Source organism: Notamacropus eugenii, chromosome 1 (assembly GCF_028372415.1).
Source record: "Notamacropus eugenii isolate mMacEug1 chromosome 1, mMacEug1.pri_v2, whole genome shotgun sequence".
NCBI classification, from domain to species: domain Eukaryota; kingdom Metazoa; phylum Chordata; class Mammalia; order Diprotodontia; family Macropodidae; genus Notamacropus; species Notamacropus eugenii.
The window spans coordinates 409,410,823-409,433,784 of record NC_092872.1 but is presented as its reverse complement, the minus strand read 5'-3'; the positions used below and the strand labels follow the sequence as shown (position 1 = coordinate 409,433,784).

The 22,962-nt window shown below is 42.2% G+C and overlaps 1 protein-coding gene across 1 annotated transcript in view; it reads left to right on the top strand.

The window, feature by feature from the left end:
• The first annotated feature begins 1,482 nt into the window (after positions 1-1,482).
• ABLIM3 (actin binding LIM protein family member 3) overlaps positions 1,483-22,962 on the top strand; it is a 167,797-nt gene continuing 146,317 nt past the window's right edge. The window contains exon 1 of the mRNA XM_072631018.1: positions 1,483-2,258. Within this exon, the coding sequence (XP_072487119.1) occupies positions 2,246-2,258 (13 nt within the window). The 5' untranslated portion in view covers positions 1,483-2,245. The remainder of the gene's footprint in view (positions 2,259-22,962) is intronic.

The window sequence follows — 22,962 nt, the reverse complement described above, 5'->3', positions numbered from 1 at the left end:
TTGAGGACCTAGAGGGCCTAAATGTCCTCATCTATAAAATAAGACTAATAAACTACTCTGGTAATAACTCACACTCAAGTTCTACAAAGTACTTTCTTTCCTCATAAACCTTAAGTATGAGTTATTAGCAACTTTTCCAGCTTAGCTGCTTTTAGCTATTTGTCCTTATGAGAATCATAGTCCCACTCTGGTCTTCAGTTTTGTGCCCCACCCCCTTCTCCAACCCAAATGAAGACACTGGACCAAATAATCTCTGACATCTAGCCCAACTCTAAATATACAATCCATAACCTAAACTCAATCAAATCTTGACACTCCTTCTTATTACCTACAACTAAGTCACACAGGCATCTTATACATGATTCATTCCTGTGAGTTCTTCCATCCAATGACATTGGCCTCCTAGCTGTTTCTCATACAAGATATTCCATTTACTGATTCAGGATACTTTCACTTATTGTCCCCCACACTGGGAGTTCTTTCCCTCTTCATCTCTACCTCCTGCTTTCCTTTAAGTCCCAGTTAAAATCTCACCTTCTAAGGAAGTCCTGATCCTCCTTAATTCTAATGCCTTCCCCCGTTACTTATTTCCAATGTATCTTGTACATCTTGTTTGTACCCCGTTGTTTTCATGCTGTCTGCCTTATTAGACTGTGAGCTCCTTGAGAAAAGCTCCTCTTTCTTTGAATCTTCAGAGCTCTGCCCAGTGTTTAGTACACAGTAGTCACTTAATAAATGCTTACCGACTACATTATTTGCTATCTTTGACTTTTTGCCATAGGGCAGCCTGCTAGAATGAGCACTGAATTTTGAACCCAAAGATGTGGGAATAGATTAGAACTCTATTACCTACCAGCTGTGTGACTTCCTCTCTCTGGGCCTCAGTCTACACAAATACAAAATGAAGGGGTGGGACCTGCAGCATCGAGGCCACATGTGGCCCTCTGGGTCCTCAAGTGCTGCCCTTTCACTGAATCCAAGCCTCACGGAACAAAAGTTTGAGTTCAGTCAAAGGGCCGCACTTGAGGACCTAGAGAGTCACATGTGGTCTCGAGCCCACAGGTTCACCTCCCCTGGACCGTTAGACTGAGTGATCTCTGAAGTGCCTTCCAGCTCCAGCGGCCATGAGGTTTGTGGTGGGGTGGAAAGCACATAGTTGGAACCTTAGCTCTGTTACTAATAAGGGGCATGACCCTGGGTAAGTCACTTCCCCATCTCTGGAACAGTTTTCTCAATCTCCAAAGGAAGGGACAGGGCTAGGTGGTCTCTTAAGGGTCCTTCCCAGTTCCAAATGTTATAATCTTAAGGGTTTTGTAAACTCGAAGTGCTTTAGAAATTCAAAACATGACTGTTGTTTCCCGGTTCCCCGAAATGCCAGGAGCCTGAGAGCATCTCATTGTATCCAGCAGGTGGCAGGCGGCAGCTTGCCATCCCCCGCTTCCCTAGGCACTGGTAAAGCAAGCAAAGCCTGCGGGAAGGCTTCTTCCCCGGGTCTCCTTCCCCTCCTCTTCTGGTCCCCGTTCCCTGGCAGAGTCCAGACCTCCCGAAAGCATCCCCTGCAGACTCTCCAGGCACGCGGCGAGGCGGGGCGGGGCGGGGCGCGGAGCGGGCATTCAGGCTCCCCGCGTCGGCTGGCAGGCGAGTTCTGGGGTTGGGCGAGAACCTCGCAGCCGCGGCTTGGCTCCCCTTGGACAGGAGCGGGGCTGCAGCCTGGCTCCCTCCCTCCTCTCCCTCCTTCCCACCCACCCTGCTTTTCCCTCCCTCTCAGTGGTCCACACCCCCTTGGAGCGCTCACAGGAAAAGTCCAGCTGGAATTGCTCCGCATTGCACGGGAGAACCCTGGAGCCAGCGAGAGCGCAGGCGAGGCGCCGGGCAGAGGCACTCAGTCAGTCTGTCTGTCCGCGGGCCTGCTTGCCCTGCCTGCCAGCCTATCTGCTTGTCATTCATTGCTTCTGCCTTTCCAAGACTGAGAGCAGTCAGCAGGCAAAGAGAGGCAGACTGGGGGCAGAGAGGGCATACCTGGGATAGACAAGACCACAGGATCATAGGATTTGGAGCTGGAGAAAACCTTGGAGATCATCTCGAGCCCTCTCCTTGCTAGCCCCTCCTCTACCCCTTCTCTCTGCCGCTCCCTCCCACCCCCACCTCCCCACCACCAGGTGAGCATTGGAGCAAAGAAAGATCACATTTAAAGAACCGCCTTGGCCTCTTTGTTGAATGAGAAATTCAGAGCCAGGGCGTCACCATGAACACCAGCAGTAAGTACATCTATCTATTCCTATTGCTTCTCTATGGGAACCGGGGGCGTTGGGGTGGAGGTGGAGGGGAGGCTGCGGTTGGCTCTGATTGAGGAGCAGGAAGAGGCAGCCCTGCATCTGCAGGAACCATCCACACCCAGGCTCCTGCCTGCTTTTGTTCCTACGGGGGAGGTGAGGTTCAAGGCAGGCCTTTCGGAACAGGAGGATGCCACCCATCTCTGACAACTGCCCTATAGGGCACTTGGTCTGCCTGGTAGTAGACAGTAGTGTCTGGGTCAAGCTATTGTCCAGATGTGGGTGTCTTTAAAGAGCTCTCTGGGTGCTCTCTTTCCCCATCCCCAGGCCCCTGCCTGGGTATAAATAGGCAAGAGCAGGTTGGTGGGTGTGTGCAATGGTAGCCCAATGTACAGTATCCCAGGCAGATCTCTCCAAAGGCCAGTCTGGCTCTTACAGTGTTGAATAGTAATAATAGCAGTAACTCAGATTTCTATAGTAGTTTATGGTTGATGAATGCTGGATGGGGGTGGGGAGGAATGACTGTATTTAGAAACTGATGGGAATGTGAGAAGGGAAGCAGGCACTGTCTGTGAATCGTCCCTGCATACCCCAGACGACAAATGGTCTGCCGGAGCTGGCTCAGACATCTTCCTGCCAGATGGATTGGGTGGGACCTATCTTTGCCAATTGGTTTACAGCTGTTGGAAAGCGCATGAGCAGCTGGGGCATAGTAGAAAACACTTCCAACTAGGAGACAAGAGAATTGGGTTCAAGTGCTGACTGTGTTGCTGACTTGCTGGCATGACCTTGGTCAAGACCCTTGGCCTTTCTGGCCCCCTCTGTTCCTCCTCTATTAAAGAAGTGGCTTCTACTAGATGACTTCTGAGGTCCCCTCCAGCTCTGTCCATCTATCAGCAGACTGATGAATACTCAGTTCATAAGCCCAGAAAAGAATTGTTGTATGAACCAGTGGCCTGTGGAACTTACGTGCAATCCAACTGGACTTTGAGGCTGCGGTCATTGAACAAAAGTCCATGAGACTGAAATTAAATTTATGTTGTCCCCTTCCTCGTGTGTGTGTGTATGTGTGTGTGTGTGTGTGTGTGTGTGTGTGTGTGTGTGTGTGTGTATGCTCTTGCGCAAAGGAAAGCAAGAATTTCAGGGTTCTTTATGATCTCAAAGTTCCCTTCCAGCTTAGTGATTTTGTAATCCTCCCAGATACACGTCCTGGATTTTGCTTGCGATTTGGTCTGGGCTATTGGTTTGGCTTTGGGGTAGGCAAGATCAAAGATTTGAGGCTGGGTCTTTCCTGGAGATTTTTTGCCTGCAGTTTTTAATAATTAATGCACTATGGTACAGTAAAACAGGCATTAGAATTTCCACCTGTGCAGTGATTCTAATCAACATCTTGTTAATCTTTCTTGTCAGTTATTTTTGATTGGAGACTTTTCATCGTGTGTAAAGAGCAGAAATGTGTATACATGACAGGCTTGGTTAACGGAAAGAGAACTGAGTGTGTTTTGAGTCCCAACTTCATCTTTTAGTGGCTGTGACTTGTGACAACTAAATTCACCTCTCTGTGAATTCAATTTTCTCATCCGTAAAATGGGGATAATATTTGGACTGCTTACCTGACCGAGTTGTGAGGAAATTGATTTTTAAAGTGGTAAATAAATGTGATACTTTATTATGGTTGAGCTTTTGGATAATTCCTTGAAAAATAGGATTGAAGAGATCTTTTTCATCCAGGGAAGAGAAAGACAAGTGGTTGATAATCCCTTTTGTAAAGGATTCCCCAAGGCAAACCTGGCATATGCTTTCTCTACCCAGAGTTCTTCATTCTCTTTTTCTAGTTTCCAGGATAGTTGTATCTAATGGCCAAAACTAGGGATAGGCAAGGTGAGTATTAACCTAGGGTGCAGCAAGTATGAGGGCACTCTGAGAGGTATATTTTGCGTGCGTTTTTGAAAATGAAGATGTTTTAATGCTGGGGGAAAAATTAGATTTGTATTCAAATGTCAGCTCTTCTATTTGTATGACCTTGGGCAGGCCATTAACCCTGCCTCAACCTTAGTTTCTTCACATATAAAATGAGAACATTAACTGAATTGAAGAGAGACATTTTATAGATGGGAAACTAAGGCCAAAAAAATCCGATTTGCTTAAAGTTACACAGAATGTAAGCGGCAAAACCAAGTCTTCAGACCCTATGTTCATTGCACTTTCTACCATGTCACTGGCTCTATGATCTCTAAAGTCTCATGCAGCTATTTTGTGATGTCAAGTAGCATATTATGATAAAGACACAGAGCCTATCATGGACAATAATACACAAGAGGATTATTGGTATAGATGAGTTGTGCAGTTTTCAAATTTTGCATAGAGTATATTCATTCCCCTTCTATCTCCTGATGGTTCCCACCAAAATCAAAAGAATCAGATACTCGAGCCGGAAATGATTTCACAGAGGGAATTTCTCTTCAGGTTAGAGTTAGACTGCATAGTCTCTGAGATCGTGATTCTGAAAAAAGTGGGGCTTTGGAGAAAAGGCAATTCCAGGAAAGAAAAACAAATAAAAAACACAGGATCTTTCCTTTGTTCTATAAATAAACAGCTTTTCTCTATATTTGAACTGTCCTGGGCAAGTGTGTGTGCATGGATTTGCAGAATCGTAGAGGAATCTATTCCAGTTCTAACCTGTGATAGTATCTTTGAAAAGTACTCATCTAGCCTCTGATAGAACACCTCCACTGACTCATTACCAAATTCCAGCAGTACCTTTTACCTGGTCCATAGCCCCCATCTCATCATGATAGAAAATTTACACCATCTAGAAAGGAAGTGTAACACAATGGAAAGGCTTGGAATGAAAATGCCAGAGATTGAATCTGCCTCTCTCCCTTGTTTTGTGTTGGTGAACAAGCCTCAATTTCCTTATTTTTGAGATGGGTTTATTCTTGATTGTGTTAAGAAAGCCGTTTGTAAACCTTAAAACACTACAGCATTAGCAAAATGGTTGTGTTGTTATTATCCAGAATACACAAAGCCATCCCTTAACATCCTGGCAGAATAAAGTCTTTATTTTAGAGAAGTTGGTCTAGACTCAGACAGAGTTAGACCATGCTCTAAACTCTTCTGGGTCTCTCTGTCCAGATGCTGGTTAAACCGGAGGAGGAAGAGACAGAGGTGTGGCCTCAGGCCTTCAGCTAAGGGCTGTCCAGCTGGCAGGTTTGCAGCAACAGGGTGCAAATGTTCAGGATCACAAACAGGCTTGGTGGACAGCCTTGAAATACAAGGGACGAGCCTCTCTAAGAAGCAGATGGAAGACCGTGAGAAAAAAGTGGTCACACCAGACCTAGATTGTGGTGTTTAGTTTCAGAGACACATTTTAGGGATGAGTTGAAGCATGTACAAAGAAGGGTGATCAGGTGAGAGGACTGAAATTTTTGTCATACAATGATTGATTGAAGGAATCATGCTGGGGCAGAGAGGATTTAGGGAAGATATGACTATCTTCTAAGGCTGTCATTCCTGTCCTATCCCACTTCTCAGCCCCACTTAGCTCCTCTACTCAATTTAGTGAATAATTCAGTTGGTTAGCATCCACTATGTACAAGTCCCTGGGAATACAAAGTTAAAAATAATGCTGTCCCTAACCCTCTAGGAATTTACAATATAAGAGGGGTGGTTGGTAGGATTAGTGCAGAGATAAGTATCTATGCAGCCAAAATAGTTGGAAAGACCTTTAGGAATCATATAGCCCCTTGAAGGCACCAGATAGAGCATGATAAAGGCAAAGGAAGACTCTAGACTACGTACACACACACACACACACACACACACACACACACACACACACACACACACACACACACACACACACACCCCATAGCTTTCAACTGGGGAATGGGGGTGGGGTGGCACTTATCAAATAAGAGGATGATTTTTGCATCGCGAAGGCATTTGAGCTGGGCTGAGCCTTGAAGAAAGGGAAGGATTCCTCCAGGATCTGAAGAAAAGACATGTATTCTGGGACAGTTCTGCATAAATGTATGGGAAAATGCAGGATTGGGGAGCAACATGTAGTCCAGTTTGACTGGAATAATGGGTGCAGAAAGGAGAGGACAGGGACTGGATCTGTGATTGCACAGATAGAGGAAACTACATTCCCTGAAACTTAGTCTTTTACAATTGCCTACAGCTCTGAGAGATTAAGTAACTTGCCCAGAGTCACACAGCCAATATGTGTTGGAGCCAGGACCTGAACCCAATTCATCTTGGCTCTAAAGTGAGGTCTCTGCACAAAATCCCACACTATTCTTGTGGGAGGGGAATAGAGTGAAATAAGTTTGAAAAGGTAGGTTGAAGTCAGATTGTTAAAGGCCTTGAATACCAGATGAAGAAGTGTGTATTTTTTTTCCTTTGTCTTTGAGCACTGGGAAGTCATTGAAGGATTTTGACTAGGAGTGTGACATAATCAAATTTGGGCATTAGTCAGACTGTGAAGGATAGCACTGAGAAGGGAGAGATTGGACAGACACAAGGAGAAAGCTTTGATATTGCCAGCTAGTTGGCACAATGGATAGTGTCAGGCCTCAAGTCAGGAAGACTCATCTTCCTGAGTTCAAATCTGACCTCAGATATTTACTAGCTATGTGACCCTGGGTAAGTCACTTCACCCTGTTTGCCTCAGTTTTCTCATCTGTAAAATGAGCTGGAAAAGAAAATGGCACGCCAGTATTTTTGCCAAGCAAACCCCAAATGGGGTCATGAAGAGTTGGAAAGATTGAAAAATGACTGAATAACAGCACTGACTCTAAAGGAAAGAGAAAAGGGAGGATACCTGGGTCCAAAAGGGATGGTGATTTCATAAATCAAATATTTGTCATGCCTGACTTGGGCCTGAGATGGACTTTTTGAGGAGAAAAGTGAGTGGGTACATGGCAGTTTGGGTGATTTTCTCCCTTCTTTATGTCTCTTCTCACTTCTGGAGTTCTTTACCCCTCTCTGTTCTCTGCTCTCATACTAAGTGCACTCCACCCTAAATTTCATTTCTGATTTCCTTTGAAGTATGGCATATTCCTACATAACCTCTTTTACCATCCCTCACACTTTCAAAACTCCCTCTCCCTCCAGGCATTTTAGCCAGGCATAGTTAGACTATGATAACTGAGCTTTACAGATATTTATCCAGTCCAGCCTTCTCATTTTACAGAGAAGCTTAGACCAGAAAGAGAAGGGATTGACCCCTAATCCTTCTAGTTCTAAATCTATGATCTCCCTTTCCTAAAGGGGAGAAGCATTGCTCACTGATTCTCCCCATCCCCACTACTTTTTTTTTTTTTGAGTGAAAAAGTATTAAACACTTGCTATGATCCAGACACTGTGCTAAGCATGGGGGACACAAATATTTTAAAAGAAAGGCCCAGCCCTGAAGGAACTTAAAATGCTAAAAAAAGGAAGACTATCCATAAAGGGAGTGGTGACTAGATAAGAGTGTTTTGTTCTGGGGAGAAGGAAAGAGGAGGGAGAGGGGAATGATACTGGCAGAGTCAAGCAGATGGGGAGAAATGTCCTGGGTGAAGGACTGGAAGGAATATGAAAGTGAAGCAGCCATGGTCTGGTATGTGGTGCCAGCCTGTAGATGGGGGCTTGGGGCAGGGGGGGCTGAGTGGACTAGTTTACAAAGATTTTATTAATGCTTTGTTCTTTTCCTTTCTTTTTTTATATCACTGTCACTTCTGAATGATTTCTCACCCCCATGCCATGAAACTCTCCCTTGACACAAATAAGCACAGTCAAAGAAAACGTAAGCCTCCCTCTGCTGTTCTGTCTAGTCTAGAACCTCTGCGCCAAGAGTTTGAGAAGCATGCTTCAGCATAGGTCTTCCAAAGTCACCATTTTCTACCCTGGAGGCTGAGGTTGATCTTTGTTTCCTAAGGAATGATATCATAGGATTTAGAGTTGGGAAAGACCTTAGAGATTCAACCTCCTTTTTTTAAAGATGAAGAAAAGGGAACCCAGAAATGGTAAGAGACTTATCCAATGTCACACAGGTAGTAAGGAGCAGAATTGGAATTCAAAACCAGATCTTCTGGCTTCAAAACTAGTGTTCTTTCCACGACATTACTTGACCACTACAGTTTCTCCCTGGATAGTACATTTATTCTGGTGATTTCATCTGTCACCACTATGCACTATCCAAAATCTGTCTCTAGCCCTCATCTTTCTTTTGAGTTCCAGCCTCTTATTTTAAACTGACTATTAGGGATCACAAGGACTCACAATGGAGGGTATAGATGGTTTGGGGCCAGAGTTATAGTTTCATTAATATAGGGAGCCCCAGTGAGGAATTTCCTCTACTTGTGCAGGTTGAAACTTTTTCTTCAACTTACAGGCTTGGAGAGTTTCTTAAGAGGATTCAGAGATTAGATGATTTGCCAGGATCATACAGACTATTTGTGTCAGAGGTAGGAATTGAACCCAGGCCTTTCTGGCTCTGTGCTGGCATGGCATAGTGGAAGGAACACTAGACTTGGAACTTAGAGGATCATCTTGTCCTCCATTATGTTACAGACAGGGAAACTGAGGCACATAGGTGTCAAGTGATTTGACCAAGATCAAGTAGCAGAGTTCAAAACAGAAGTTCTTAGTTATGAGACTAGGGCTCTCTCTCTCTCTCTCTCTCTCTCTCTCTCTCTCTCTCTCTCTCTCTCTCTCTTCCTCTCTCCATACTTAGAGAAAGTTGCTGGTTTTTTTTTTTAAACATATCCATGACCCTCTTCTGTTCCCCTGCTTATTCTTTTGTTTGGCTGTGCAAAAGTAACACTGATTACACTCATTTACTCAAAGTGTTCACTGTTTATGCCTGATTTCCATGCAGTACAGAAATGATTATGCATGTCATTAAATAGGTGTCAGATTAATTTTGCTGTGAATTTTAGTTGATTACATCTCTAAGCTCCATTTATGTGGGGCACAATCATCTTGAAATAGGCGAAAGAGGCCCTGGAGCACAGGGCATTGGCCTTAGAATTGGAAAGCCTGGATTGGAGACTTGGATTTGCTGCTTACTAGCTGTGTGATCTTAGGAAAATCACTTTCCCTCTTTGTGTTTCAATTTGCTCATCTGTAGAATGGGCACAATAATAACGGCATTGCCTATCTCATTGTGAGGCTCAAAGGTTTTAATGTATGTAAAAGGTTTAGTATATGAGCTCTTCAAATGTGAGGCATATTTCTTGTTTTCCAGAAAGTTCCTTTTAAGCCACTCATCAAGGCAGATCTGAGGCAATGTAATATGTATAAATGAGAGTGGTACTCCCTACACTTGAAGCCAGGAGACCTAGGTTCTTCCACTTTAGAAGTGGAACTCTACTATACAATCTTGAACACCGAAGCAACAAGCCTTTATTAAGCACCTACTACATGACAGCCATAGGCACCCTCTTTGAGTCTCAGTTTCCTCTTCTGTAAAACAAGGAATAGCCCTCAATCTTTTCCATCTCTGATCTTCTTTGTTCTATGATCTGAGGACTGTTCCAATTCTGACATTCTCTGGGCTCTTGTAAGTTCTCTTCTCTCTCTGATGTTCAACAGTCCTTTCAAGTTCTCACATTCTGTGCTCAGTTCCTGATGGAGTCTAGGGAGAGAGGGCGGAGAGATGGGATGAAAGGAGCAATTGAAGAATAATGAGAAATAAAGATAAAGTGACTCTGAAATTGACAGTGTGAGTCAATGGAAAGATACTCCATTTATACTCCAGGTGTGGGGAGCCCATCGATTGCCTCCAGCAGGATGTGCACCAGCCCTCCTCCCTCCTGGAGGCTTCAGCTGTTTTTCCCCAAGATGGTCCTATTGTAACTAATCCAATCTTCCACCAGGAACTGCTGACCAATATTTTCTGGGTGGTCATTATAAACTCAAACAACAGAAAGCAGTCACTTCAGGTGTGGGAGCTTTTAGTGATTCTTGTGATTTGTCTTTCCTGATTGCTGGGATCATATTTGATTCTTCATATTAAAAAAAAAACTTCTTTATTTTATTTTTTTACTCATTTGCTAAAACACTTCTGACTTTCAGCAGGAATCAGTGCTGATTGATTGCGGGGGGAGGAGGGGAGTGGGAGAAGGAAAAGGGACAAAGCTGAATAATATATAACCTCTGCTCCCATGGAGCTCACATTCTGGTAGGAAAAATGGAAAAGTGGAAAGAGCACTAGACTTGGAGTCAAAAGATCTGAATTCTAATTTTACCACTACTATTTGCTTCATCTGTGGCCTTGGATACTCCATTTCCTCTCTCAGGTCCTCAGTTTCCTTGTCTGAAAAATGACAGGACTGGCCTAGATCTCAAAAGGTCCTCTTGTGAACATAAGCACAAAATGCCTATTCTCTAAGACATAGCATGAAAGAGTCATAAAAGAGATTCAGTGTACTAGAGTAATGCAAAGGAGAGAAAAATCCCACTCTATTTGTATGGGATAGGAAAAGGGAATCTGAAGAAGGCTTCTTAGAGGTGACATTTGAACTGAGGCTGGAGGGATAGATGGAGGTAAGCAGAACTGGGAAGAAAAAGCATTTCAAGCAGGAGAACAAGTTTGGTAGGGAGGGGACAGATGGCAGAAAATTGTGGGACGTAAATGGTTCACTTCAGCTAAAGCATATGGTACAGGAGAGAAAGTAACTGGAGATAAGGATGAGAAGTGAGGTTGGCAAAAGAACACTGTATATGATGACTACAGTAATGCAAAGGAAAACAACAATGAAAGATTCTAGAATTCTGTTCAATGGAAGGAACGATCTTGACTTCAGATGTCTGGTAGTCATCAGACAGGTGGTGGAGTACAGGTGTAAAATAAGGCATACATTTTCAGACATGGCCAAGTGTTGATTCGTTTTGCTTAACTATTCTTATTTGTTACAAAATTGGGTTTGATTAGGTGGGGAGGGTGGAGGACAGGGAATCATTGGGAAGTGGTCATGAATTTTTATTTTAAAGAAAGTTTGTAGGCAAATTATGGAGGACTTTAAAGGTCAGTTTTGACTTTTTTCCATGAATATGTACTTTTATTTTGTAAGTAATTAAGGAGGATGGGGGAAGAGGAAGATTTTTTTTTTAAAGTAAAGATTTCCACAATCTGGCCCCAACCCTCCTTTCCAGCTTTACTTATAAAACTCTCCTTCACACTCTGTGGTCAAGGCTAGTCAAGTATCTGTCATTCTGTATATCCCCATTGCTTAGCAGTGTCTGGCATACAGTATGTGCTCAATAAATGTTTGCTGATTGACTGACTGTCTAGTGCCAGCATTCCTTTCCAGCTCTTTCTTATAAAACACTCCTGCACAAACTCTGCATTCCACCCAAACTAGAATACTCTCTCACTCAAATCTCATCCTCATAGAACTGAGTTGGCAGGGATCTCAGCAGTCATCCAGCCTAATCCATACCCGAATTGCATTGCCCTTGTCACATCCCAATAAATGATAATTTAGCTACCACCTGAGGACTTCCAGTGATAAGAATCTCAATGCTTACTAAAGCCTAACATATTCTCTTGGGACAGCTCTAATTGCTAGGACATTTTTTCCCCACATTCTGCCTCTCGGCAACTTCCACCCCGGGCCAAATATCTCTCATGTATATTGTTGTTGTTGTTCAGTCATTTTCAGTTGAATCCAACTCTTCGTGACCCCATTTGGGGTTTTCTTGGCAAAAGTACTAGAGTGATTTGCCATTTCCTTCTCCAGTTCATTTTATAGATGAGGAAACTGAGAATCACTCAGGTAGTAAGTATCTAAGGTCAGATTTGAACTCAGGAAGATGAGTCTTCCTGACTCTAGACCTGACATTCTGGGTACTTTGCCACCTACTTGAAAATGCCTATCGTTTTCCTCTCAAATCTTCTCTTCTTCAAGCTCTCCCCCTTTCTTTCTCTCCCCCATCTTCCTTTAACTGAAGTTTTCCAGTCTTCTCAATAATCTCCATCCTCTAAACCCACTCCAGTTTGTCAATGCCTTTTTTAAAATACAGAGCCCAGAACTGAACATGATACTCTAGGTTAAGCTGACCAGTGTGGGAGGACAACAGAGCTATCATCTTCCTCAGTCTAGAAGTAACACTTCTGTTAATACAGCCTAAGGTCACTTTCAGACATAGTGTGGTCTCATGGCTATAGAACTGGCACTGGAGAGAAAGACTCTAGGTTTGAGTTTTAACTTTGACGATTACTAGCTTTGTGACTCTGGGCCAAGCATTTAACCTCTCAGTGTTCCAGGAAACTCTCTAACATTATCAAATTGCAGAGTTAGATCCACGGTTTGTATAATGAAAGTACTTTCAAAGGTTCAGTGAAATACTTACATTGAAGGACATGTGTAGTGTCTACTTAGTACAAATGTGAAGCACTATACTAAAGACATGAAGGCAAAATCAGTGCCTGCCTTTAAGGAGCTCACAATTTAATAGGAAGAGATAGTATGCAAACAACTTTGTACAAACAGGGGAATTTGGAGATAATTTCAGAGGGAAGATAATGCCATTTAAGATGGTCTGGGAAAGCCTTCTTGAAAAAGATTGGGTTTGTTTTGAGATGTGAACAAGGCCGATTGACCAGCTGACAAAGGTGAGAAGGGGAGAATTCTGGGAATGAGGAATAGCTGGTGAAAATGGATGGGGTCCAATGTTTGGAGTATCTCGATTGAAGAACAACAAGGAAGCCAGACTTCAGAAAGGGACTGAGGTACAAGCTATGGAAATAAAAGGAAGAATCCCAGGAAGGAGTTCCTTATAACAATGGAACACAGTTTTGCACAGAAAAAGAGGTCATAGATTTTTTTTACTTCCATATTAATATTTAGTCATTTTTCAGTCATGTCCAACTCTTTGTGACCCCCGTTTGGGGTTTTTGGCAAAGATACAGAAATGGTTTGCCATTTCCTTCTCCAGTTCATTTCACAAATGAGGAAACTGAGGCAGACAAGGTTAAGTGACTTTCTAAGGGTCACACAGCTAGTAAGTGTCTGAGGTCAGATTTAACTCATGAAGATGAGTCTTCTTGGGTCCAGGCCTGGCACTCTATCAACTGTGCCACATAGTGATTGTTATTATGGCTGTTATATCCATATTATTTTAGTGATTCATTTACCTTAAATTCCACTAAAATCGCCAGGTCTTTTTCATTGTCTAACCTTATCTTCTCCACCTTTTATGACATCATTGAGCTATTAAACCCAAAAGCAGGAAGGACATTTATCCCTGCTAAATGTTAATTTGGTAGATAAACAGCATCTTTCTAGCCTTTTTAGCTCTTTTGGGGTCCTTTTATGTCCTGCCTTCATATATCTTTTTACACAGCCCTCTGAACAGATTGCCCTCTGTTCATGTCCATCCTTCTGCTCCGTCTAGGTCTGTTTGCAAATGCTACCTCTTCTGTAAAGCCTCACCCTGCCCCACCTACCCTGACACCTAAAAGTGATCCTTCCCACTTGAATCTCTCAAGTCATCCTTCTTGAATTCTTATCAATTTGTACCTGAGATACAGGTATCTCTTCTGCAGTGTTCACTGCTCCCCTCCCCCTGGTTTCATTGACTGTCAGCTCCCCATAAGAAGGTATAAAATTTTTGTTTTAATCTTTGCAGCCCCGACCCCTGGCACAGTGTTCCAGTCAGGGCTTGGTAATTTGCTGTTAAGTAGAAATGTGGTTTACTTAGTAAGCCTCTCTGGTTGAAGTTGGAAGTTCATCCATTGTCGGACTTTTGTTTAATACTTACTGTCCCTGATAATGGGGAAAAATGGGTTCAGCCTGAGAGTGATAGGAACTCTTAGAAACGTCTGCATTGTCACCATTTCAAAATAGGCATAGTTTAGTTTTTCCTGATAGAGCTGATATGTATAATTTAAGTACTTTCAAAGGTGCAACCGAACACTTAAAGTGATAAAGATGTGCCCTGAGCCTGCCCTGTCCTTTCTCAGTGTCCTCTTTACCAAAGAGTCAGATTAGTCCGTCAGAACAAATAGGGCCAGGCAAAGTCTTTCCTTAGCCTCTTTTTGGCCAGTGCTTTTGGGTCAGTAACTAGCAGTGTCAGCTGGACATGTGCCTTCCCTCGTTCTATGGAATGTGAGTTTTCATCTTCTTACCCTCCCTTCCATATGTGTAGTGCTTCAACGTTTATCAGGCATTTTCTTCACGATTGCCCTGTGAGAGAAGTAGTATAAATATTATTATCCTCATTTTACAAATGAAACAAACAATAGTTCTATGCTCCCAGTCACCACATGAAATCCTGCTTAATGGTGATGTATCGTTCTGCTTCCTGGGAAGGTGACTGAATCTGTGGAGGAGAGCAGCTTTTAAGTCCTGCCTAGCTGTGTCATCTCAATAGGGTGTTCCTTGTCAGACAGTGAGCCATTGTGGAAAGATCATGAATTTTGAGTCAGTCAACCTGGGTTCAAATCTCAGCACTGCCATTTATTATATCTGTGACCTTGGGCAAATCATCTTGGTCCTCTGAGACTTCGTTTCTCTATATGTAAAATGAAGAGGTTAAATAGAATCAATTTAAGGGCTCCTAGTAGTCCTAAATCTTATGATCATGGGATTCAGCAAAACAAACCTGGTTGTATGTCCTTACTTTGCTGGTTGACCCCCTCAGGGGAGGTTGACATCACATCCTGTTGCATGCAGTTGGGGCCAAAATTAGGGCAAGCAGTATCCTGTCCCTATATCCTGGAAGCTGGCTTAGTTTCCAGGACAACTGGGGAGGGGGGTGGGAAGGAAAGGTTAGAGAAGTTAAGAGATAGATCCAATTGGGAATATTTTTGGGAAATTTGAGTCAGCCCCAGGTCATCCCAATTCAAAGGCCCCCCTGGGAAGTGCCAAGTCCAAGACTATTTTAATTACAACTAACTATTATAGAGGGCTTTAAGGTTGACAAAACATTTTATATTGTCCTTCTCATTTTTATCCTCATGAAAACAGGTGTTATTTCCTTCAGGAAAAGTCAGATTCAGAGATGTTAAATTACTTGCCAACAGCAATGCAGCTCATAAGTACTCGAAGCAGGAATGAAACTCAAAGTCAAGTACTCTCTCCCTTGTAGCCCACTGATTTTGATACATGGGATATCACTAGGGGTGTGGGTTAGTGAAGCAAACTCAGAAGACCACCTAAAATGAGCCACTGAGGCAACAAGTCTCCCGTTTGGTGGAATAGGGAACACCTTCAACCTAGGGTTCATCAGAGTTCAGTGTGAGAACCTGAACCAGAATACAGACACTCCTTTCCACAAAGGGTTGGTAGCTAGAAGGGTTTACTTCTCTGCTAACTTGGTGGCCTATTGTAGATGCTTCAGAAATGTACTCCTAGCACTATGGAATCAGAGAAGTTTAAGGCGGGAAGGATCTCCAGGCTCAGTACCCCAACTCATACTTAAGCAAAAAGACCCTCTACAAGATCCATGGTCAACTGGACTAGACTTGAAAACCTCGACTAAGGAGAAATTTACTGTCTTCTGAAGTAGTTAGAAAGGACAATAGACATTTAATCATACCTGTTTATATCTGAACAAAAGAAAATATCTATAATATCCTTTTCAAGTGCTCATTCTACCTTCATTTGAAGACCATACCACCTCTCAATAGCAACTAGAAGGGACCACAGAGATTGTCTTCTCCCCAAGTAAGAACTGCCTTTATCTAATCCCTTACAAGTGATCATCCAGTCTCTACTTAAATATCTCATTGATGGGGAACTTACTACCACATAAAGCAGCTGGAAAGAATCTCAGAAGTCATCTAGTTCAACTTGTACCCAAAGCACAATTTACTCTATAGCATCCCTCAGAAGGGTCATTGAGTCCTTGTTTGAACAATTCCAGTGACAGGACACTCCCTTCTTCCATTTTTGGACAGCTCTAATTATTAGAAAACTCTTTCTTGTATTTAGCAGAATTCTGCCTTCATGGAACTTCTATTCATTGCCCTGCTGGGGTTTGAACCTCCTGGGTTCAAGCAAACAAAGCCTGATTCCTCTTCCATATTCATTACCTTTGTGGGTATCCAGCTAAGCTAAGAAAAGTGAAAGAAGTAGATTTTGGTAGGGAAAAATGAGTGTGAATTTTCTAAGACTGAGAGGCCATGCTTCCTCTGGTGTCTTGGAAGGAATCGATCAGGACCACCCCAATTGGAGGCAGCTCTCTTCAGACCATCTGGAGGGAGATTCCTTCAGAGAATCCTCTGGCCATCCTGGGTTCTTTGTCATTGCTCTTCCAGGCTCCTAAGCTTTCCCTCATCCCATCCCCATCATTGGAAGGCAATGTGGAAGGAGGGCTGAATTAAGAGTCACAATATCATAGGATCATCATGAATTTAGAACCAGAAGAGACTTTAGAAATCATCTAGTTCAAGTCCCTCATTTGACCAAAGAGTGAACTGAGATGAGATGGCTTAAGATACTTGTCCAGAGTCATATATTTGTCAAATGGCTTCGTTAGAATCCAAGCTCCATATTGTGCTATGAGAAACGATGAACACGAAGACTTCAGAGAGGCCTGGAAAGACTTACATGATCTGATGCTGAGTGAAAGGAGCAGAACCAAGAGAACTTTGTGCACAGCAATGACCACAGTGTGTGAGAGTTTTTTCTGGTAGACTTGGAACTTCATAGCAATGCAAGGACTTAAAAAAAAAATTCCCAATGGTCTTCTAAGGCAAAATGCCCTCTACATCCAGAGAAAGGACTATGGAAATCAATCGCAGAATGTAGCAGATCATTTTTTGTGTGCGTATTATGTTTTGGTTTGTGATATGATTTCTCCCATTCATTTCAGTTCTTCTACACAGCATGACTATAGTGAAAATATATTTGATAGGAATGTATGTGTAGATCCTATATAGAATTGTATGCCGTCTCGGGGAGGGAGGGGTGAGGTGTGGGGTAGGTAGGGGAAAAAAAATCTGTTATATGGTAGTGATTGTAGAACACTAAAAATAAATAAAATAAAAAAGAATCCAAGCTCCAACTTTGAATTTTCTAACTCCAAATTCAAGCCTCTTTCCACTGAACCCAGCCTGCTGCTTCCTTGTCCAGGCTCCTCCTTGTGCTAACCTTGGGATCTTCCCCATTTCTAGACCTCAGTTTCTTTTTCTACAGAATGTGGTATGGAGGGGCCTAGAGAACCTCCAAGGTCCCTTTTAGCTTTAAATCCTCAGGCCCTGTGTTGCTCTTGCCTTCCTCAAATCCTACCCATTCACTCAGAACTCGGGACCTATAGCATTATATGTCATTTGTAATAGCTAAAAATAAGCAAACTCTATCTTCAGTTTTATCAACATTTATTAAGTACTTACAGTGTTTAAGATCCCAAAAATGGTGACTCATACCCAGAACTTACAAACTAGTAAGGGGCAAAGTTGTGTTCAAATTACAGTGGTAACAAAGAAGAGTGCAGCGAGGTGGAGCAGTGCATAGAGCACCTTTCCTCATCTTCCTGAGTTCAAATCTGACCTCAAATATTTACTAGCTGAGTGACTCTAGGCAAGTCATTTAGCCTTGTTTGCCTCAGTTTCCTTATCTGTAAAATGAACTGGAGAAAGAAATGGCAAACCACTCCAGGATCTCTGCCAAGAAAACTTCAGATAGGATCATGAAGAGTCAGACATGACTGAAAAACAACTGAACAACCACAAACAAAGAAGAGGGAGATAAAAGTAAGGATTTCTTTTCAGCTGTGCACTACCAGCACATTCACTCCAAGATAATAGACTTTTTTCATCACAGCAGCTTATGGAGTAGGAAGGCTTTGCTTTACCTACACTGAGGAAATGAGGGATGCTTAAAATAATTTGTGAGCCAGTGTGATTCCTTGAAAGTATAATGATGAAAATCAAAACAATAATAACTGGCATTCAGATAGTACCTAAGGCTTCATGAGGTACTTCTCTTATAATTCTGTGAGGGGAGAATAATGATAATGAATAATAGCTAATGTTTACATAACACTAACCATGTGTCAGGCACTGCGCTAAGTGTTCTACAATTACTATGTCATTTGATTCTCACAACAATCCTAAAAGGTAGGTTCTATTATTATCCCCTTTTTACAAATGATGAAACTGAGGCAGACAAAGTTAAGTGACTTGCCAAGGGTTGTACATGCAGTAAATAATCAGGTTGGGGCTAGAACTCAAGTATCCAGGCTCTAAATCTCATCTCTCAGATAAATATGCATAGATATCATACATGAAACATAGAACATTGAACTTCTAAATATAACTATATAGAAATGTCATAGAATATAGAACTCATACATGGAATACAGCGGAGAGAAGACTGCATTTTAAGTCAGAGAATTTGGATGATTTTGTTCCTTACTTTCTGCATGTGTAAGTTTAGGAATATTGGTCTCTAGGTTTTAATTTTTTTCATCTAGGAATCAGGGAATTGAACTGGATGAATTCAAAGGCCCCATTCATCCCCAAGCCTTATGTTATCATGAACTCATCAATCAAGATGTTTTTGTCTTAAAATTAAAGATTTATAAATCTTACACCACTAGGAAGTTCTGGGGTGCCACGTGAGAGATCAGAAGCTCCTTACTGACAGATTCTGGGTTTGATGCTCATTTGGCTCTTAGGGTTCAGTGGAGTGTCCAGGATGATGAGGTACTAGCTTGGCTTTTCAGGTCTAGTCATATCTTTTCTGGAGGAATGCATTCTGGGAAATTGCTAAGCTAGAGTTTGCCCAGACAGTCACTAAAATCATATCCAAGGAGTATTGTTAAAAGGAACTGTCACCATTCTTTGACCACTTAATGTGAGCATATCTCAAGGGATGCTAATTTCACTTCTGAACCTCGAGTCAGGAAGACCTGAGTTCAAATCTGGCCTCAAACACTTATTAGCTATATGACCCTAAGCCAAGTCACTTAATCTGTCTGCTTCTGTTTTCTCATCTGTAAAATGAGATGATAATAGCACTTACCTTTCATGGTTATTGTTTTGTTTTGTTGAGGCAATCAGAATTAATTGACTTGCCCAGGGTCACACAGCTAGTAAGTGTCTGAGGCCAAATATGAATCAAGGTCTTCCTGACTTCAGGCCTGGTGCTTTATTCGTTTTCATGGTTATTGTGAAGATAAAATGAGATATCTGTAAGGTACTTTGCAAACCTTAAGATATTATATGAATGCTGTTGATATTGTCCAGTCTTTTCAATCATTTCTGACTCTTCTTGACCCAATTTGGGATTTTCTTGGCAAAGATACTGGAATAGCTTTGCCATTTTCTTCTTCAACTCATTTTGCAGATGAGGAAATTGAGACAAATAGGATTAAGTGACTCTACCAGGGTCGCACAGCTAGTAAGTATCTGAGGCCAAATTTGAACTAAGGTTTTCTCTCCCTAGGTGCTCCGTTCACTATGCTACCTAGCTGCTTATATAAATCCTAGTCATTTATTATTCATTTATATTAATTATTAACTATACTGTTATTATTATTTCATTAATTCCCATGACTTTAACTACCTCTTTGATGCTTATGGCTCCCAAATCTCTATATTCCTCTCTAACCTCTCCCTTAGATCTTCATTCTCCATTTACAACCACCTATAGGCCACCTGGATACCCCACGGGTAACTCAGGCCTGGCATTTCCAAATCCAACCTTATTATCTTACTCTCTTTTCTAAAAAATACATTCTCCTTTCCACTTCTCTCAAAGGAACTGCCATACACTTGGTCTCCCATTTTCAAAAGCATGGTGTTATCACCAGCCCCTCCCTCAGTATCCACATACAGTTAACCATGTTCTGTCTTCATGACCACCTATCTGGACTGTAGCAATAGCCTCCTAAAATTTGTTTTCTGCTTCCAGATTCTTCTGCCTTCAGACATCCTCTACGATCTTCCTTATGCATAAATCTAGCCAAATCACTCCTCTCTTCAGAATTGTGTAGTGACTCCCTATTATTGGCTGATTAAATGATCCTAGATCTGCCATAATATAATCCAATACTACCTTTCTAGTCTTTTCCACTATGACTTTCCTCACTCTCCTCTATGACCCCGACAAACTGGACTACTTACTATTTCTTACCTCCATGTATTTGCTTATATACTTTCTATTCCTGGAATATTGATCCTGCCTATCAGAGTATTCCTGCCTATTCTCAGAAGCAACTCAAATCTTACCTCTTCTAGGCACCTCTCCTTGGTCTGCCCAGGCATTATCAATATTTACCACTGCTGACCTCATACAATACTTTATACTTCTCTGTTTTATAGTCATCTGCATCGAATCTCCCTACCAGACTGTAAACGCCATGAGGGTAGGGACCATGTATGATCAAAATTTTGTATCTACTTCTGCTCAGAGCACAGCTCTTCTTCTTGTTAAATTCAACTGAATGAACTACTAATATTTAGAGCAGAGAAGAATTTAGGGGCATAATCACTCACTTGAGACATTCTTCAGTAGGAAGGGATTAGAATTGGTTTTTGGTGGAAGGAAATAGGGATGTTTAGTCCAGAAAATAAAAGAGTTGGCAGGGACACATAGCTGCCTTCAAATATATAAAGAGCTTTCATGTGGAAGAGGGCTTAGACATATTCTCCTTGTCCCCAGACAACAGAATCAGGAGCATGGGTAGGTGTTGCAGATAGAAGGAAAAACCTTCCCAATAATCTGAATTGTTCTCAAGTGATATGAGTCATTTCAGGAGATTCAGTTCAATTCAACCCAGTTCAGCAGGCATATACTGGTATTTGTTGTTTGTTTGTCAGATATTGAAGTTGGTGATACAAACAAAAGCAAAACTGGACTTGCCTTCAATGAGTTTGCATTATATTGCCAAAGGTTCTCTTTTACTGGAGGTCTTCAGGTAAAGGACGGCTAACTGCTTGTTGGGAATGTTGTTAAGGGACTTTTGTTGAAGTACCCAGTAGACTAAATGGCCCAGAAGTGCCCTTCCAACTCTGAGATTCTGTAGGCCAAAAATTAGCACTAGTTACTAGTGGGTGGAAGTTATATGTAGGCAGATTTTGGTTCAATATAAGGAAGGACTCTCGAGTTGTCCCACAGTAGAATAGGCTGCCTTCTGAGAAAGTGACCTGCCCGTAGCTGTCAGTCTTCAGGAAGTTGGGATAATTGACTAAGGTGATCTCTGAGGTTCCTTTCATCCTTGAGGTTTTGTCATTCCAAGAGAACAGAATCCAGTTGAGGGAAGCAGAGGTAAAAGGGGAAAAAAATGCTTGATAACTGGGGAAAAAATTAATTAAAAACAAGAAAAAAAGGCTTTCATGAATATTAAGGTACATATTGAACCTTCTCTTGTCTAGAGTGAAATTTCTGGATCAAAGGATTCACAGGTGCTTTTCCCAAATCTATCTTTTTTGAACTTTGATCAAACAAATAGGAGATGACAAAAGCCCAGTTCTTGTGCCTGGGGCCTGCGTTCTTTCTACTATACCCTGCTGTGCCCTCAATATGTAGCCAGGCTAGGTGCTGATGGTAGGCTTACCTACTTTTTAACAATGTTTCTGGACAGTTCTTTGCTCCCGTGTTCTGGGAGCCTGCTGGTGTAGAAGATAGAGCCAGTTATCCTTTAGCTTAATTCCTAGGGTTTAGTAGAACAATTTCTGTCTGGTGTACAATTGTTTATTTTACCTGGGACCTAAGCCCAGACTTATCTCTTACCTATTTATTTGTTCCTTAGCTGGATGGGAGTAGTGGGGGCAGGAAGCAGGGAGGGAGGTGTTGACTTGACTTTGCTAGTTTCCTGTTTACAATCCTGTAGGTTCAGATAGCTCACTGTGTCCTCTTTCTGTACAATAGCCGCTTGAGCCAGTGAGAAGCAGTGGAAATTGCCTTGGGCTGGAGAGTCAGGAGGAGTAGGGTTTCAGTTTTGACTCACTAAGCAGTAGTGTGATTTGGACAAGTCACTACCCTCTCTAGGACTCAGTTTCTCAGAATTCTAGAATCTCAGAATCTTTAGGAAATTCTTCTGCAAATTACCTCCTACCTACTATTTCTATTTTTGCCTTGTGAGGCCAAGAAGAACAACTCTAATCCTCCTGGACACATGGTAACCCTTCAGTTATCTGAAGATGACACTCATATCAGCCCAGGTTTTGAGTTCTCAATCTCAGTTCTTTTCAACAGTCTTGTTATGGCATGGTTTCTAGTCCCTTCTTAATTCTGGTTGCCCTCCTTTGGTTATGCTCCAATATGTCAATGCCATTCCTAAAATGTGGTTCCCAGAGCATATGGGAAGTAGAATGTATTGTAGATAGAGCACTAGCTCCAGAGGCAGAAGAACTGGGTTCAGATCCTGCCTTTGATGCTTTCTGCCTGTGTGCCTTAGAAAAGTAATCTAATTTCCCTGGGTTTCAGTTTCCTCATCAGTTAAGTGAGGGGGTTGGACTATCTGGCCTTTGAGGTCCCTCCTAACGCTAAATCTATGATTCTGTCCTCTAATATACCAAATGGGGTCTAACCATAGCATTTCTTCATCCGAAAGACAAGCCAATTGGACTAAATGCTATCTTTCAGCTCTAAATCCTACGATCCTATAAACTCAAGGTGTGAGCAGGCTGAATTGGTATCTAGTACTCAAATTCTTTCTATTTCACTTTGGAGTATACTTTCTATTGAAATACAAGTGTGGCTGAGCCAAGAATTCACTTCAGATATTAGGCAACCATCCTGGG